At 31.4% G+C, this 18,499-nt stretch overlaps 1 protein-coding gene across 2 annotated transcripts in view; it reads left to right on the top strand.

Moving 5' to 3' along the window:
• Positions 1 to 922: 922 nt before the first annotated feature.
• LOC140059086 (uncharacterized) overlaps positions 923 to 18,499 on the top strand; it is a 30,310-nt gene continuing 12,733 nt past the window's right edge. The window contains exons 1-2 of one of the 2 annotated variants that reach the window (XM_072105987.1): positions 923 to 1,101; positions 18,310 to 18,404. In XM_072105987.1, the coding sequence (XP_071962088.1) occupies positions 1,059 to 1,101; positions 18,310 to 18,404 (138 nt within the window). In that variant the 5' untranslated portion in view covers positions 923 to 1,058. Of the gene's footprint in view, positions 1,102 to 5,405; positions 5,733 to 18,309; positions 18,405 to 18,499 lie in introns of those variants that run through there. The other variant, XM_072105278.1, reaches the window with a different exon arrangement.

Below are 18,499 nucleotides of genomic sequence, written 5' to 3'. Positions count from 1 at the left end.
CCCTCCCTTGCACTGTAGTTCCTAATCTAGGATGGGTGTGAATTAAAGTATACTTATACCGCCGGCGTGTGTCAGACTATACTATATTTGGTATCGTGTTTTATTCACTCACCCAGAGCTGATCCTCTCCTTTACGTTCTTTGGTAACGTATGATAGGCTATTCCTCTGGAAACTCCTTCTCAACATAATATCTTCTCCCCCGTTTCTTTACAAGTAGGCGGCCTGCGGGGTGGTAGCCCATTTGTTGAGTTGGATTCGGAGTAGCGGCGATATCGATGTCAAGTTTATTTTTATCTTGGGTACCGTGGGTTGTTTAGTTGTAGGCCTATGTACTGTACACATATAATACGGTCACAAAATAATAAAATAAATAAAAATATATAAATATACGGTATAATAAATATCGTAATTTATTCAAATAAACGCCGCATTGAATAAACGCCTCCCTCGAATAAACGCTTTTTATTACTGTATTTTATCATAGGGGTACTTATTTGGCCATACCATGTTACCATATTGCACCGAAAAAATAAACACCTCCCCCGAATAAACGCCTCCATCGAATAAACGACCCTCTAAAAAACCTACTGAACAATAAACGCCCCGGGCGTTTATTCGAATATATAATATATTAATTAATAATTATATAATTTTAAGTAACATGAATCAAGACAAGTTAATCATGTAGTAATGTGAAATTAATTCAATCATTAATCAACATTTAGTTGCACCAATATTGAATTTGATTCTGTGCGTTATTTATTTAGTTGCACCAATATTACCTGCGTATTTATACGTATGTACTACTGTATTTAGTTTGGTTGATTCGCTTCACTAAGCAACTTTAAAGGCGGCCCGACACGTGATTGATAGACGATTCTTCTGATATCGCCGCTTTCCGTGACACATCATCCACCGACTACGACGACGACACAACGACGGCCTGACTGGCCGCAGAAGGAAGTAGAAACTGTTTGGTTTTTGGAATTAAATGCAAAATTCTCGCATTGTTTAATTTGTGTTTAGCCTTTAGCGTAAATGGTAAATTTACGTTAAAATGGCTGAAAGTGTCACACATAAGGATGATAGAAACGAAGAAGGTAAGTTGCTGATTCGGTGGGTGTATTTACTGCGAACGTGAAGCATCATTCATTGCCTGCAGCAGCTAGCCTAGCATGCTATCCTAGCTAGGACAGTTAAGCTAGCCTAGGACTAGGTTTCTGGGAATAATATTATCTGATGTGACTACTTTAATACTACTTTATTAGGCCTAAACAAACAATTATGAATTATCAGTTTATTAAATAATAATATTTTAAATTGATTAATAAAATAGTTAATAATTCAACATTTATAGTTTCTATTCAATGGTAAAAGCAATACAATAAATTATAATAAATAAATAACTGTGTGTAGGCTAGTAGTAGTAGGAAGCAGGGGTCTGGTGGGTCTCTAGACTAGGCCTAACTAGCCTACTTAGCAGCTAAGTCGGTAGACTAGCCATCCATTATGCCAGGCCGTCTAGGAGGGCCTACACTCTAATAATTAAGACCTATGCCTATACCGATTAATTTTATTATAGCCTAGGACCTATATAAATTATATAGACTAGTAGCAGTAGTACAGTATTAATATTATTATTACTTGTCATCCTCCTCTCCCTCCTACTGAATTTACAAAACTCCATACCAACACATGCTGCACCACTACAAGTTTACTACCACTAGCCTAGCCCAGGTACTCTAGCAACCATCATCATTGCATCATCACAACCTTCCACACTCTATATCAATTCATAAACATCCTAATACTACCATGTTTTGATAAATCAAAGCTAGTACAGCACACCGACACACATTTTCCAATATAAAAGGAGTGATGTTGCTTTTAATTTATTTTATGAACTTGCTTTGAATGAGAATTCAAATATTTATTTATTCTTTCCTTTCTTTTCCATCAATTATCTTGATATCAGTTTCATCTAGCTAATTCAATTTTTCAGAGTATATTCTTATGGCCAGGGATCGATGTGGTGTTATGTTTTCAAATTAAATCTAGTTTAAACTTTAAATTTATTTTTGAATATGTCTAATAATGTCAAATCATTTGTTGTGATTTATTTTGTTTTCAATGTGATAAATTATGGTTAAGTAATGTATAGTATGATAAAAAAGGCAATACCTGCTTTAAGATGGAATCAATATTAAAAGTATCTTAAATTATTTTTTTGCTCATATTATTATGCTAGCGAGTTGTTGCAATTGGTGTGCAATGTAGAGCCAGACATACACTATTTTTATGTTTCAAGACATATTTTCCCCCTGAAAAAATAATTTTTAACATTTTTTTGTTGAATACATGTCATTTTAATGTGACATAAAAATAATAGTTATCCACTTCGAACAAAAATTGAATTGAAAAAAAATGTATTACTTGAAAAACTGTAATTTAAAGCAAAAAATAGTCAAATTAGCTGCCAGTCAATGGGGTTTTGGTTGAAATTGACCATTTATTTTGTCATTTTATATGAGAAAACATTCTTTTTTTTTTTACCGAAGGGATTAAATTTATTAAAAACTACAAAATAACCAGTATTCAAAGTTTGATTTAATTAATCTTCATTTTTCATGTTTTTGTGGGACATACAGTACCCTTGATTGTGGATGTATTTATAGCATACTATATTACTGTTCATTCATAATTAGGAACATGTAAAATAAATAATGAATAAGTTTCCAATTTATACTACTTTTTGTTTCTATAACCTTGCTGACCATTATGTGATGGTACCAGTATGGACAGTCGGCTCAAATGTTGCTATACGGCCATACTGCGTTGAAACACCGGTTCTCGTCAGATCACCGAAGTTAAGCAACGTTGGGCCCGGTTGCGTTCTGGATGGGAATCCGTCTAGAAATCGTGGCGGGTGCTGTATATACTGGAGAGTGATGGTGTAATGGTAATATCGGACTAGCATCTGATAGGCATGGGTTCGAGGTTATCTGTACCATACTAATTGCATCCTTAGGCAAGATGCTTTACTCTCATTGCCTAATCTGGTAGGCGCTGCACTGCTGGCTGCCGTGGGTCCGTGGAGGGCCTAATCCGAATTTCCTCACTGAGGACAAATATTATTAATACAAAAAAAATAAATACAAAATATTTAAAAAAAATTAAATACAGTACAGTAGTATGTAAATTGTAATATTATTAAGAAATCTATTTTAATGTCAAACATTACTACAATTGTACGGTGGCTGATTTCCGCCAAAGAAAATAATAATTTTATAATAATACGGCGTTAAACAAAAAAAAATAGCTTTAACCCATTTAAATTAACGACTCTGGCTGTGCTCTACGCGTTCGCGTTTATTTTGTACAGCGATTCTGTATAGTAATGCATTGTTTTTACATTTTGTTGTTTAAAATCATCTTCGCAGTAACTTTATGATTGCGTTATCTTAACAAAAGCCTTTAAACAAATTGATTGTTTTGATATTAAATTAGATTAAAACCCTGTGAATGTTATACATTTTTTAAGCACATGACTCGACTCCATACACTACATAGGCATAGTTGGACACAAAGATGGCCAGTAATGTACCACATGACTTTCTAAAATCTGTGAATGCGCCAAGAGGTTTGTTGATGTACTACGCATGCGCATGTACTGTACGTGTGAACAGATTGTATATACGGCTGTATTATTATAAAATAATTTTTTTCTTTGGCGGAAATCAGCCACGGTACAATTGTGCTTCAAAGATATTTATTAATTTACTATAAATCAATAATAATTCAGTATAATTTCATAATTTAGTAAACAAACATTATGCTTTATAACTTTCTTCAAGTCTAGACAAGTTTAATAATAATTGCTATAAGTCTTTCCTATACTACTATACAGTAGCTTTCAGTGTCCTGATACTAGGTTCAAGGAAAATAGAAGCCCAAGGCCCCACTATTACTTGGCTAAGGAATACTACTACAGTATTACTAACTAGCTTTCTTTTGTGTACATGGTTTATATGGTAGGATTCATTTTTTCTATTGTAAACCTAGGATAACGTAAAATGATTTTTTTGCAAACAAACAGTAAATGACATGTATAATACATGTCAGGTTTGAGGTAGTTTGAGATTTCCAAATTATGAACCAACCCCCTGTCCCCCAAGCCTGCCCCCCCCTCTATAATAATAGACCCTACACATTTACCCTCTTGTTTCTTTAGTCACATGGGACAGTATTTACATTTACAGTACACCTTCAACTTTATGTCCGAAACAGAACACTTTTGGAGTATTATTTTCTGGTGCATAAGTCTGGTTTTCAGAATTAATTATGATTTTAAATTGATTAATTAAATCATTATATTATCACTAGTTTATTGAGGTATCTTGAAATTGAATAAAATAAGATTTTTTTTTTAATTCTACAAAATTTTGTTTTAGTATTTTTTGTTAGTTATTTACAGGCCTTGTCTGTTTGTGTGCTACAAATTTCTCTCCTCAATACATTCATGGGTGCTGTAGGTGTGTCGTTTGTATTTTTGTGTTTAGAACTTAGAAGTTTACCAAATTTAAGTGTGTTGTAAATCAAGGGCAGTTTAGGAGTGTGTTAGGTGAGTGATCGCATTCGCTCACCTCAAAATAAAAGGCCTGGTACTTGATATTATCTATTCTACACATTCATAATATCAAAATCTGCCAAAGGTTAACACCCAGTTATTATTTTAGTATTTTTACCTAACCAAAAGTGTTTTATTTTGTTAAAAGTTGAATTTGCTTTCGTAAGCAAAATTACAGCAATGTGTACATTGGATGGATTATTCCATTATTTTGAAGGGTTCATTCCTATTATACTGATATTTATTTCCATAAATTTCTCTAAAGTGTTGATAATTGATTATTGTTAATAATAATTTAACAAACAAACAATACTTTACTAATAGTAATATTTATTAGTACTTTCAATTAGAATAGAAATCAGAAGAAAATATTGATTATATTGTTTAGCTAGTTAATATTAAATGATTAAAAAAATGGAAGGATCCATGCTGCCCTAACCAAAAGTATTTTGTTTTTTGTTAGAATAGAAATCAGAAGAAAATAATGATTATATTGTTTAGCTAGTTAAATAATATTAAATGATTAAAAAAATGGAAGGATCCATGCTTACCTAACCAAAAGTATTTTGTTTTGTTAAAAGTTGAATTTGCTTTTGCGTAAGCAAAATTACAGTGATGTGTACATTGGATGGATTATTCCATTATTTTGAAGGTTTATTCCTATTATACTGATATTTATTTCCATACATTTCTCTAAAGTGTTGATAATTGATTATTGTTAATAATAATTTAACAACAAACAATACTTTACCAATAGTAATATTTATTAGTACTTTCAATTAGAATAGAAATCAGAAGAAAATATTGATTATATATGGTTTAGCTAGTTAATGGAAGGATCCATGCTGCCCTCTATGTTCAGTTATTTTTCTAAACAGCTTATATAAAGTAAAGTTCCATGGTAAACAGACCAAACGGTGTGTTCATTTGCTGTGATGCAATAATGCAATGCTGACTTACTGTAGCTTTTCATTCGACAGTAAATTGTTGTCATTATAAGTGTTAGACAATTGGTACTAATGGATTGTTGAGATTTTGCATTTGAGGAAACCATGTCTTTTCGTAGAAGGCAATTTTATTCAGTTCTTCCAAGTTTGCAAGAAGGTGAGTTTGAAATTTTAAGTTGAATTCTATTCAGGTAAATGAATTTTTTGCTTGTTTTTTAGAAAATTATTAAAGTAATTATTTTGGTTCGTTGGTGAGCAGCGACATAGCTGTATTTTCTGTGAAGAAACTTGTTTACATTTTTTAGTTTGAAATTATGTTAACTTTTTCATAGAATATCTATAATACTGTTTCCTCTTATTAAATAGTCTATGGCATTTATTTATATTATTTATTTAATTTTCATGTCTAGAAATTTACTTTTTTTATCCAAATGATAGCAAACCAAAATCTAAAACAACCTACTACTGTAACTAGAGTCTAATATTTAGGGCTACAGGAGTGTTGCCCGAAAGCACTGTTAACTTTTTTTCTGGCGGTTTTACTTTATCGTTTTGATTTAGCTTTTCGCTTTTTTTTTTATCTCCATTGAGATTGTCATTTTTAAAGTAATTTGCCTTTGGATATTTAGATTAAATATACACAGTTGAATTGACAGACATTGTCAGATCAAGCCTAAAGTAACTTTGCTAGGACTGAAAAGTAACTAATTTAAAAAACAAAAACTTTACCTAAAATTTCAACATTTTCGAGTAGTAGAAAATGTTTGCCAGTTTGCTCTGTGAATTTTGAGCCATGTGGCCGTATTCACCAATCGCACTTAATTGAAAAATTTCCCTTAAATATTATTAAGTTAACTCAATAACAATTTTTTTCCTTTAAATTGTATTGACTTAGAAAGAGAATTCATAGAGATTTATCAAATTATTCACCTACAGTATTGTCCCTTAAAAATTATAGAGATCTGAATTTCATATTCATACTATTATCGCTGTTGGTTTCGATTGCATAAAATAAAATTTAAAAAAATATAAATAAATAAGATATTTCATGAGTATTATTTCAATAGTACCCTTGCAAAATGCTGCTAAATTTTCTAACCTTCAGTAAAAAATTTGATTTTATTTGAGATATTGGAAAGGCACACAGTAAATTAAAAGTCCTACAATACTAAAAGTTGAGCAATTTTCTAACAGCTTATATTTTGTTAGGAAAACCCAATGTGCTAAATTTAGGTTAAACTTTATTTCCCCAATGAAATCACAAGTGTTGACCTTTGTGGGTGTTCAGTGTGATTCACTTCTATAGCACACTTTTCATACTATAGTGCATGGCTTACTTACAGACAATTTGTGCCCTAAAGACTTTCATACTGAACAAATGTATTTATTTAATTTATTCTAGATAACTGTATGCTTCTACTCTAGGTTTATTGCTAAGTATTAGTAGTTAATAGTACTTTTAATAAATATTTTAAAATGTCATGTGGAAGAAAATGTACAATTCTACTAATACTAAGTTAGTATATTCTTTTTTTATTCTTTTGTACTGTATGACCAACTATAGTCCCAGGGGCCTGTATTCATAGGCATGTTATTGTTATTAATTAACTATAAAATTACATTGACAATGCAGTAGTACACTAGAAAAATCAGGTTTTCTTGATTATTGTATTCATAAAATATGATAACTGAAATCATAACAATCTAATACAATTTGCCAGGCCTAGGATTGTTTGGTCGGTTGTTGACATAATTAACACTACAGTAGGAGTATTTATATAATCTAAATAAATATAATATTTAATATAGGCCTATTATTAAAAAACATGTTATTGTTTCAATTGTGAATCAAATGTAGTCATACCTTTAAGTTTTATTCAATTTGATTCAAGTGACAGGAATCTATTTAGATTGAAATATAACCTTTCATCATCCACCTCATGCCATTATTTGTACCATATTAATGCACTAATAACATTCATTATTTGTATACTATAAACTACTACTAAACTCATGTTCAAATATTTTTTTATGTAAAACTAAAAGTTTCATTTGTAAATAATATTTTAGATTGTTCAGTCCTTCTAATTGTTTAAATTAATTATAATATTTTAAAAGAGCATTCTGTCCATAGTCATATGTTCATTGCATAGTACAATAAGTATAAATTCTATAATACATACATAGTATAATAGGTATGTATGTCAACGAGGTCACAAAAACATATGAAGTGAAATATTTAAAGGGACTTCCCCTATAATGCAGTAGTTTGTCATTTGAAAGGATAAACTGCACTCAAAGTGCATTGTCTAAATGCTCTTTTGAGGCATGTTAAAAATGGTTTAACTCATATTCTCAAAAGTTTTTTACGTCTTCAGTGTTGTTTTATTTTTAAATACTGATTGCTGATATGCTTCTATTTGACTTATGACAATGTATTATTATAATCAGTAGTATATTATTCGATGTGGAATACATAATTTGGCAAATTGCAAATTTTGGAATGCCCTCAATTGCTTTAACTGGTTTTAAGGTAGACAGTTGGCATGTTCGATTGGGATTTTAACTTAATTTTTAACGTTGGTTTTTCATTTAGGTATTTAATTACAGTTAACAGAGTATTTCAAACGTTAAAAGTTATCGAAAGTCAATTATTAACAAATTTTTTGTTCTCCAATGATATCACTAAACTAAGTTTAAACTGATATTGATAATAAAAAACCATTTTAATACATGGCCACCATTCAAATTTATTGGTCATTAAAAAACTTGAAAACCTGTCTCTCAAAAATCTAAACTGACAGAAAAATTTAGTCTAGCTAGGCATTTTATAATAATAATAAATAAGGATATAAATAAATGCCATAGACTATTTAATAAGAGCAAACAGTACTATATATTCTATGAAAAACATAATTTCAAATTAAGCAAGAAATATTTCTTACAAAAAACGCTGCTCGCTTATTGAAAAATATTTTTTATTTCAAATGTTTTTGAATGTGTCATTTTATTGTCACATAATAGTTATTTTACCTGAAAAAATGTAATTTAAAGCAACAAATACTTAAATTGTCTGTCACTTGTCAGACAATGTTTTTTGGGTTTCTTTTCTCTTTTTATGTGAATAAATATTATTTTTTTGTTACAGAAGTGAATACTCAATTTCTGTCACTTTAGTTAATTTTATTGCTAAGGTCAAGTCTGGGGGTCACTTCATCACCCTAGATATATTTCAAGTGTGAAGTATCATATTACAAACACAAACTTTAATGGACTGTTTTGATAATAATTCAATGAATATCTGACAGTGAATATACCAAAAATGCTTTGGGATTTGTAATTTTAGCATGACATGTCCTTATAAACTCTTTCCCCAGACTTTTTTGGGTCTACTGTAGCAGCTGGAATCAATAAATTATAGTGGAGTTTCCATTTTCGCAAAATTGTCGTCCTTAGAACTATAACTGCTGCTTGCTTTAGCTTCTGATTGAGTAGTCCTAATGGGACGTAGCGGGCTAGAGCAGCAGCGTGAAAATATTTACCGATTTTTACAGTAGTCTGATCAAACTGAACTGTTGTAGTAGACTTACTGTGTGTCAACAACGAAAGCTTTAGGGATCAACTCAACAAATTTTGAAATTTAAATTCCTTGTTACAACTAAAATCTTGATCATTTTATTAATAGTACAATGTCTTTCCTCTATATAATTTAATCATCCCAGTTTAAGTTCAAACATGTTGTGTAATCATAATAAATTATGCTTAATCATACTGTTAAACTTAAAGATGAAAAACACTAGGTTCTTTTTTGTTTCCGGTTTTTAATTGAGAAATCGTTGTGTTTATGGCATAACATTATGCCAGTAACATTGGATATGAGCCAATGGATGAGGCTTCAATGAAACCACAGATTTCCGTGGTTGCAGTACTGTATACACTAATATGGTTTTTTCCATCAATATTTTTAGAATTCCCCAAACTAACTATATTTTTATTTTGTTTTGCAATTACACACTGAGAGTTATTTTTTTTTAATTGGGACTGGATCGTTTTTAAAGGTGTTTACCACCCGTTGGCCCCGATCCTTCACTAACAGTGTTACTGTTAGGGAGAAGTTGAATAAATAAAATAAAAATAAATAAAATAAAAAACAATAAACCAAAACAAATGTTTTCTTTACCGTTAAGTATAAAGTCGAAAGTTTTATTTTAGATTTTTTTTTCAAATTGAATATCATGCAAATAGTAGTATATGGTTAACATACAGTATTACTGTCACAAACATTTTTAAACATTTAAAAATAAAAATAAACTGAATGATTTGTGCTATACCTCAATATTACCCAACTAATAGAGATAGTGAAGTATAATATCTCTATGAATCACCTTAAAACTCGGGTATATCCCTACTCTTGATAAATTTTCATGTAAAAAATTGTGTTGTTCATCCACATGACACATTAACAAATAGTACTAAACAACCCCAAAAATGAATGTTTTTTTATTTTGGTATTATATAATAAAAACGTACTAACACTACAGCAGCAGAAGAAAAACAATAAAATTAAACTATTTAAAACATATACAAAGAGAATAGAAGGCATGTACAGTAACACATACAATATGTTATGTGCCCTGGTGGGTTCCATTTCTTTTTTCCATTTGGGTACATTATAAATGTTCCAATCAGTAAATGCCCGCTTTGTGGACTTGCAAGGTGGTATCAAATCGTACTAGGTTTTACACCAGATAAAAAGGGAAAATATTCCGAAAGTCCATAGCAAATTGTAAAGGGGTAGTGCGTCAGTGAGTCATCATTAATATTATTGTGGAAAAATTTGATGCAATAATTCTAGAAGGTCGTTGTATATTTATATTTAACCTCATGTCGTTAATAAGGCCACATAAAATAGTGTTAGTTTCACAGTCCTTCCTTTCATCCTTATCATCAAATTTTGTAGCTTCAAACTTAAACTTTTTTCGAACATTGCTTTAGAGTTAGCGGCACGCACTTGATGCATTCTATTACTTATACATAAACACAGTTACAAAAATTACATTACAAATGAAAAAAACTGAAGGAAACTAAATAAATAAGATTAGTATTAGAACCAATATTTAAGTGTATCAGGTATTGAAACTGTATTGGAAAAGGTAATTGTTGTAAATGTAGATAAAATAAATAAACAAACAATAATTTGAAAAGTTTATTTATAAATTTACAAAGTGGGTGTTACATCTTTTAGCATTGTCTCATATAAACTTTAAAAATAAAGTTACACTGACTCGAATATAGTGAAAAAAAAAAATCAGTAAAGACTCTTTTCAAAATGGATACGAAACCTTTTCTTTGTTTGGCTTTAAATTACTGTATAAAAAGTAGTTGTTTCAATTTGAACAAAAGAAGAATTGGAACAATGGAGAAAAATAGCAAACATTGTACTTCATCAGGGCTAAAAATTTAGGGATCAAAATGACATCCTTATTCAGAACAATTTGTATTCAGCAAGTTTCTCTTTCCCTTTTCTTGGAAAAGTATAAAAGCATAGTTAATAATACAATAATTGAGGGTGGTTGGTTACTCTGCTCTGCTAACAAAACAAAATTATAGATGTCAAAATATGAATGTTAAAGACCCCTTACCTACGTTTTTTTAGATCTAATTTAAGATCACAAACTATATTTAATGTAAAAATAATAGGCCTACTATATGGTCCTATTGCGATAACTTTTTCATCTTTAAACAGTTAAAAATGTAAACAAAATTAGTCAATTCTAATAATTATAGCGTCCCGCTATAAATCCCAAAATGCATTGCGCGCGGAATGATATTTTTGTTTTTCTTCTGTAATTCACCCACTTTGCGATCGATCATGAGGCCAAAACAAATGGAAGACTCCTAACTTTTCAGCGAAAATACTAGGTTTTCCCTCATTTGTATCAACGGAGTCTGGAAAAAATAGAAAGACAATTAATGCAGCAACTATACAACGTCAGGCTAGGTATATAGCTAGCGTACGATGTTTGTACGTTACCGATATTTACCAGCTAGGCCTACAAAACTAAGCCTAGCTAGGCTAGGCCTAAAGACCGTCCAGGAGAGGTCATTCGCTGCGAGCTACTTAGGTAGTCCATTGTTTCTCACTTTTTATCATAATGAATCATAAAACATACATTTAGGACAAGGAATCCCTAGTTTAATGTTTTTAAAGTAATATATTATTTTTACAAAACGTCACAAACTGTAGATCTTTAATCCTAATCTTTGACAGAATTGAGATCGGATTATTCTATGACAATTTAAAAGAAAAAGTGAAATTGTAAATGGTTTTTTAATAAAAGGACAATTATCATACTAAACGATAAAAATGTTAATCCTAATCTTTGGAAGAATACAGATCGGATATTTTAGATTATTTGAGATTGAATGAAAACAAAAAGGGGAAGATGTGTGAATGGATCTTAAACGGATGTACAATAGTTTACTAAATAATACAAAATTATGTTAATGTTTGACAGAATAGAGATTAGATTATTTTATGAGAACAGGTATTAAAACAAAAACCGAAAAAAGTGTGAATGAACCTTAAACTAAATAATACAAAATTATGTTAATCTTTGACAGAATAGAGATTGGATTATTTTAATTTATAAGAACAGGTATGAAAACAAAAACCGAAAAATGTGTGAATGGTTGTTTTTAGGATGTACAATTGTACTAAATAATAAAAATATTGAATGAAATAGAATTCTTAAGAAAAACAAATAAAGGAATGTCCATACTGTAGCCTGAGGTTAAGAACTTTCAGTTTTATTGTAAATTATTGAAAATGTTTGTTAAAATCAATTATAGTGTGGGTGGAATTATTGTTTACTGACTGTATTATATACTATGACAGGATCAAGCATCTATTTCCTTCTTTCTAATAGTTTATCTAAGTTCAAGGTTCATATACTGTACTGACAGTGATACAGTGCAGTGGTACACATTGTAAGGCAGTGTGGGGTGTTTTCCTGAATGATAGTAAATGGTACTGGGTATGATCGACACTAGCGTTCTTGTCACAAACTAGCCACCCATTTAATTCACTAAAGTACTTATGAAGAAGACTACTACAGTACAGTAACTATAGAATGGACCTGAGACATGACTTCAACTGTTAATAAATAGTTATTAGAAGATTGGATTTGAATATATTGGAAATATATATATATTTTGGTTGAAGGGACAGAGGTGGTTCTGTGACGGAAGAGATTCAATAGGAAGGCATTTCTTTGAGAGTGGCATTTAAAGGATCTTTTTCGTTTCTCAAACAGTGCCATCTGCAAACTCGTATCACTGACGAAGGTCAATCTTTGCTTGAGCTCATCCTGACAACATACATACTTGCACCAAAACACTTTTGTAATTCAATCTTTTCTAAGGCTCTGTCTACACTATCAAACTTTATGTGACAAAAAAAATATGATGTACCCAAAAGTGGAAGTGATATATGGTAGAGATATGACATCATCATGTCCATATATGGGCACATCACATTTTTTGTCACATAAAGTTTGACAGTGTAGACAAAGCTTAAGAAAGCATGATTTTGTTTTTATATATTTAAAGCTTAAACCGTATAAAAACGAACATGACCAAGTGTAAATTGACAACATATAGCCCTACTCAAATAAAACACAATACAAATTGTATCAAATGCTGTAAATATATTGTACATACTACAAATAGATTTACAGTAGTATTGTGTACATGAATGTGGCGTGGCGTTTATTCAAGGAAATCAATAAATGACCCATTCAGATGAATACATAATTAATTTTGTGAGAACATGGTTTTTTGATCTGAAACTCTCCAAAAAGGAAATAAAAAAAAAGTATCTCAATTTAAATCTTCAACTGCAATTACTTACTGTAGTTATTTATTTAACTAGGAAAAAATAATTGAAATGAGACGAACCCAAAGGTTTATTGTCTCAGCTGATTGTCGTGTGTTATATGCCCGTTTTTTGTAAGTGGTTTCCTGTTTTGGTTTAGTAGCGGAAATAAATAAGTATGTTGCCCTTGAAATTGTACCATGATCAAAACTACATTGTACATTGGTGCTAACAAAATATGTAACTGTAAACGTACAGCGTAGGTGAATAAATAAAAAACACTTTTTAATTGATCATACCTCAGATGTAGTTATACTTAAACATAGGTGGATTCAAAAGGCCTGTTCTTCTCTTCCCCTTTAAAAAAAAAAAGAAATGAAGTTTATCCAGACATTCTGTAATAATAATAACTACAGTAATAATAACTAATAAAAAATGCAGTAAAAACATTTGAGTATTATAGTAGTTATAATTTGTAGGCTTAAAACTTGTTTGTGGATAAATGATAAAGTAAAACTTAATATTTTAGCTAGTAAGTAAAAATATATAAAAAAAAATATATTTTTATAAAAATATTTCAAGTTAAAAAAAACAATTTTCACATTCCGCTTGAACTTTAGTATTTCTTTTATTACCTATTGTGTTTACTGTTTTGTTAAAGTGTTACTCATCTGTAGCTTATTGAAAGGGCTGACCTACTTCTATATTATGAGTTTAATCATGTTGCTGAGAACAAGTACAAACAATAAAAACTATTGACAGGTAGAAATCTAAGCATAAACAATTGTATAATTTTTACAATAGGTTGAAACTTTAACATTTCCCTTCAGTTGTGTTGTCTTGTCTTTTGGTTGTTGTTGAGTTCTAACAATTTCACTTTGATTCAAGAATTGTATTTTAAATGTCATCCCTTGTTTGAAGTTGAAAGTACTGTAGGCAGAACAAAAACCCAACCTATTGTAGATAGATAGATAGAGATTGAAAAGAAACTTAATACATAATAAAAACCCTGGTAAATCCTGTTAAATAAAACAGTAGGCACTCTGTGTGTGTTCCTTTACTTTAAATAATTACTTTTATTTAGTCAAATTATAGTTGAATGAAGTGAATTTAGGTAAATAAAAACCCTAGATTATGGTAAATTTCATTTTAAAATTTTTGTTTAGCAATATTGCTAATCAAACTGATTTTTGAGTCGAGAAACATAGTTTTGTATTGTATTTTTTGCTACACAATTTATAAATGTGTAGCATTAAATTTGATTTGTATAGCTTTTTGCTATGCTACACTGGCAAAATTATTCCCTGAAAATTCATGATAAAATGGCACCTCCCACTAGTTGAGTTGGCCCTGTATGTATTGCCTGCAGCAATCAGCAAATTGAACATACTTCTTTGCCAGTAAACACAGTGACGTCTAGACGTAACTATTTTTAAATTTCTTAAAATGTGTGTTCTGTGAGGTTTGATAGTGTTTTGTTTTGCTTTCAATGCGTAGTCCGTATTCTATTTTTTTTGGTGGGAAGGAAACTAAAGCCGTTTTAGCCCGCACTGTAAATCTGCGACTTGGAGGGAGGGAAATTCCAAGGGAATGGAACATAACGGTCATCGGTCAGGGCGGCATTGTGTATAAGGTGGGGTGCATTTTGTACCAAAAGCCACACCCCTTAGGTTAGGCTGAGGGCCTGGTTATCAAGTGAAGTATAAGTTGAAGCATGACTGATGCACTGCTCAATAACCAACCAAAATTTGTTTTCTGAAATATTAAAATGTTTTTGAACAAGGACATTTTGTGTCCGCACATATGGCTGTCCAGTTCTGGAAGACTTGGCTCTAAAAACATGTGTATAATAAATTCATAGGATCCTTGTTTTAATACATGGTTGTACAGTATTTATTGGGAAAATATTTAATACAATGTGTTAACTATTAAGCATTATGTAATGTTTTGTTGAATTGAGTAGCCATTATAACAGCATTGTGGATGGTGCTGGTACTGTAGGTACTGTACAATATCCATATATAAAATAACACACAAAGTGAATTGTATTTTCAACCAAAAAGCTATAATAGTAAAGATTTTGTAATAATATACATAGTAGTAGTACAATTAGTGTGTAGAGTGTAGCATTTGTAAATTTGTTATTAATGATTGTGCCAGTATAATTGTGAAAATCTGTGTATGAGGGTCCCTCCTTTTAAAAAAAAACCCCATTTTTCTTATTCATCCAACAGCGAGTAACTTGCCATTTACAGGATGGACAAACTATTTTGTAATTTATCGTGCTTTATTAAACTAAGTTTGAGGCTTATAGAGTGGAGTTGAAAGAGTTGTGAGTTACAACCCTGGCACTAGGTCAGGATTGAACCCTGGCCCAGGTCAGGATCGAACCCTGGACCTTGGGATTGGAAGGCAAGCACGTTAACCACTAAGCTACAGCTCCACTACATTAAGGGTCTTTCACACCTGTTCCGGCACGGTTCCGGTCCGGCGCCGGAAAATCCAATCGAACGTCAATGTTTCGTTTTCACGCGGCTACGCACATATCGATTGGCGCATAGCCGCGTGAAAACAAAACATTGATGTTCGATTCGCCGGACCGCAACCGTGCCGGAACAGGTGTGAACGACCCTTTACACCACTACTTTTTCAGCGGAAGTAATGGTAAATGTGCTTAACAACTTTACTATTGTGATGAATTTTCCCCTTATCGCAAAAACAAAAGTGTACAGTAGGAACCTCTCATTTAATCTGAGCAAAATGTATTTTTTTCTTATTGGTACACTCTGTAGTTAAATTGATATTAATAGACGTCTACTGTATTTACAATACGCTACAGTACTTTAATAGGGTGTTACCGTTTCTAACCATTGTTAATGTACCATGAAAGTAGAAACCTTTTTGACATGCCTAGAATTAGCCTTAAGGAGGTAATCATCCAATTAGAAACTGTAAAGCGTGATGATTCATTTTCTAGTGGTAGGCTACTACAGCATAACAGTCAATGCATGGTGCATATGTCAATAAATTGAACTGCTGATGTCATCATAATGCAATTGTTGCACAATTTAGTATCCAGGTGTATTATTATAGTGTCAGTGACATTGATGGCTTGAATAATAGTAGTAGATACCTAATTAATTACCTTTATGGTATATTATGTGTAATATATGCATAGGTGAATTTTTGATAGATTTTAAGAATACAAAATGTAATCAAGCTTGGTTTTGTGTGCAATGGTTAGAATATGTACTGTGTACAGTAAATTTTTTTGTACCATCTACTATTGTATTATTCTGTCTGTTAAATTATTTAATTGTCTGTCCTAATTCTCCAAAATTTGGAGTGTCAATGTCTGATTTAAAGAATTTTTATACTAAAGCATGGTCTCACTAGAAAGAATGCAAAGCAAAAACAATCACATTAAGCAATGGATTATCGGAATGCCTCTTCGCCATGTCAATTCGCTTGCGTTAGCGTTTTATGTTATTGTATTTTGCAAAAGTTGATGGTTTTTATCTTGGTTTAGGCTGGTTACTAAAGCTTGGTTGATGGTTTTTATCTTGGTTTAGGCTGGTTACTAAAGCTTGGTTGATGGTTTTTATCTTGGTTTAGGCTGGTTACTAAAGCTTGGTTGATGGTTTTTATCTTGGTTTAGGCTGGTTACTAAAGCTTGGTTGATGGTTTTTATCTTGGTTTAGGCTGGTTACTAAAGCTTGGTTGATGGTTTTTATCTTGGTTTAGGCTGGTTACTAAAGCTTGGTTGATGGTTTTTATCTTGGTTTAGGCTGGTTACTAAAGCTTGGTTGATGGTTTTTATCTTGGTTTAGGCTGGTTACTAAAGCTTGGTTGATGGTTTTTATCTTGGTTTAGGCTGGTTACTAAAGCTTGGTTGATGGTTTTTATCTTGGTTTAGGCTGGTTACTAAAGCTTGGTTGATGGTTTTTATCTTGGTTTAGGCTGGTTACTAAAGCTTGGTTGATGGTTTTTATCTTGGTTTAGGCTGGTTACTAAAGCTTGGTTGATGGTTTTTATCTTGGTTTAGGCTGGTTACTAAAGCTTGGTTGATGGTTTTTATCTTGGTTTAGGCTGGTTACTAAAGCTTGGTTGATGGTTTTTATCTTGGTTTAGGCTGGTTACTAAAGCTTGGTTGATGGTTTTTATCTTGGTTTAGGCTGGTTACTAAAGCTTGGTTGATGGTTTTTATCTTGGTTTAGGCTGGTTACTAAAGCTTGGTTGATGGTTTTTATCTTGGTTTAGGCTGGTTACTAAAGCTTAGTTGATGGTTTTTATCTTGGTTTAGGCTGGTTACTAAAGCTTGGTTGATGGTTTTTATCTTGGTTTAGGCTGGTTACTAAAGCTTGGTTGATGGTTTTTATCTTGGTTTAGGCTGGTTACTAAAGCTTGGTTGATGGTTTTTATCTTGGTTTAGGCTGGTTACTAAAGCTTGGTTGATGGTTTTTATCTTGGTTTAGGCTGGTTACTAAAGCTTAGTTGATGGTTTTTATCTTGGTTTAGGCTGGTTACTAAAGCTTAGTGGATGGTTTTTATCTTGGTTTAGGCTGGTTACTAAAGCTTGGTTGTGAGGATGTAGATGCAACACAAGGGAATTGATCAATGACAAGTGACAGTTCGAAAAATCCATCCTTTGTGATTAGTTAAATCCCTTACATTGCGTTACGTCGTTGTGTTGAGTCTCTTGTGGGAATTAAGCTTTTTGAGGATTGGGATAGATATGACAAAATTTAAATAAGAAATAATCAATGAATTGGATTACGATGATGAATGAATTCATACAGCTGGTGGTTTGAAATGCTGTTTAGATAACTTTAAAACATTAAATTTTATTTTCTTTCAGATGCAAGAAGAAAGATTCACCCACCTAGCAAAAAAGCATGTGATCAGCAAATTGAAGCCCTCGTCCTAAGGATACAACGTCTGGAGCAAAAACTTGTATCCTTTACAATGAAGGTTTTAGTGTATTACTTGGTACAATTCTCTTCTTGAATTGTACAAAAAAGGCATTGATGCAGAAGGATTTTGTTTTC

This window comes from Antedon mediterranea, chromosome 1 (assembly GCF_964355755.1).
Source record: "Antedon mediterranea chromosome 1, ecAntMedi1.1, whole genome shotgun sequence".
Classification (NCBI taxonomy): Eukaryota; Metazoa; Echinodermata; class Crinoidea; order Comatulida; family Antedonidae; genus Antedon; species Antedon mediterranea.
This window is presented reverse-complemented; position numbering and strand designations above follow the sequence as displayed.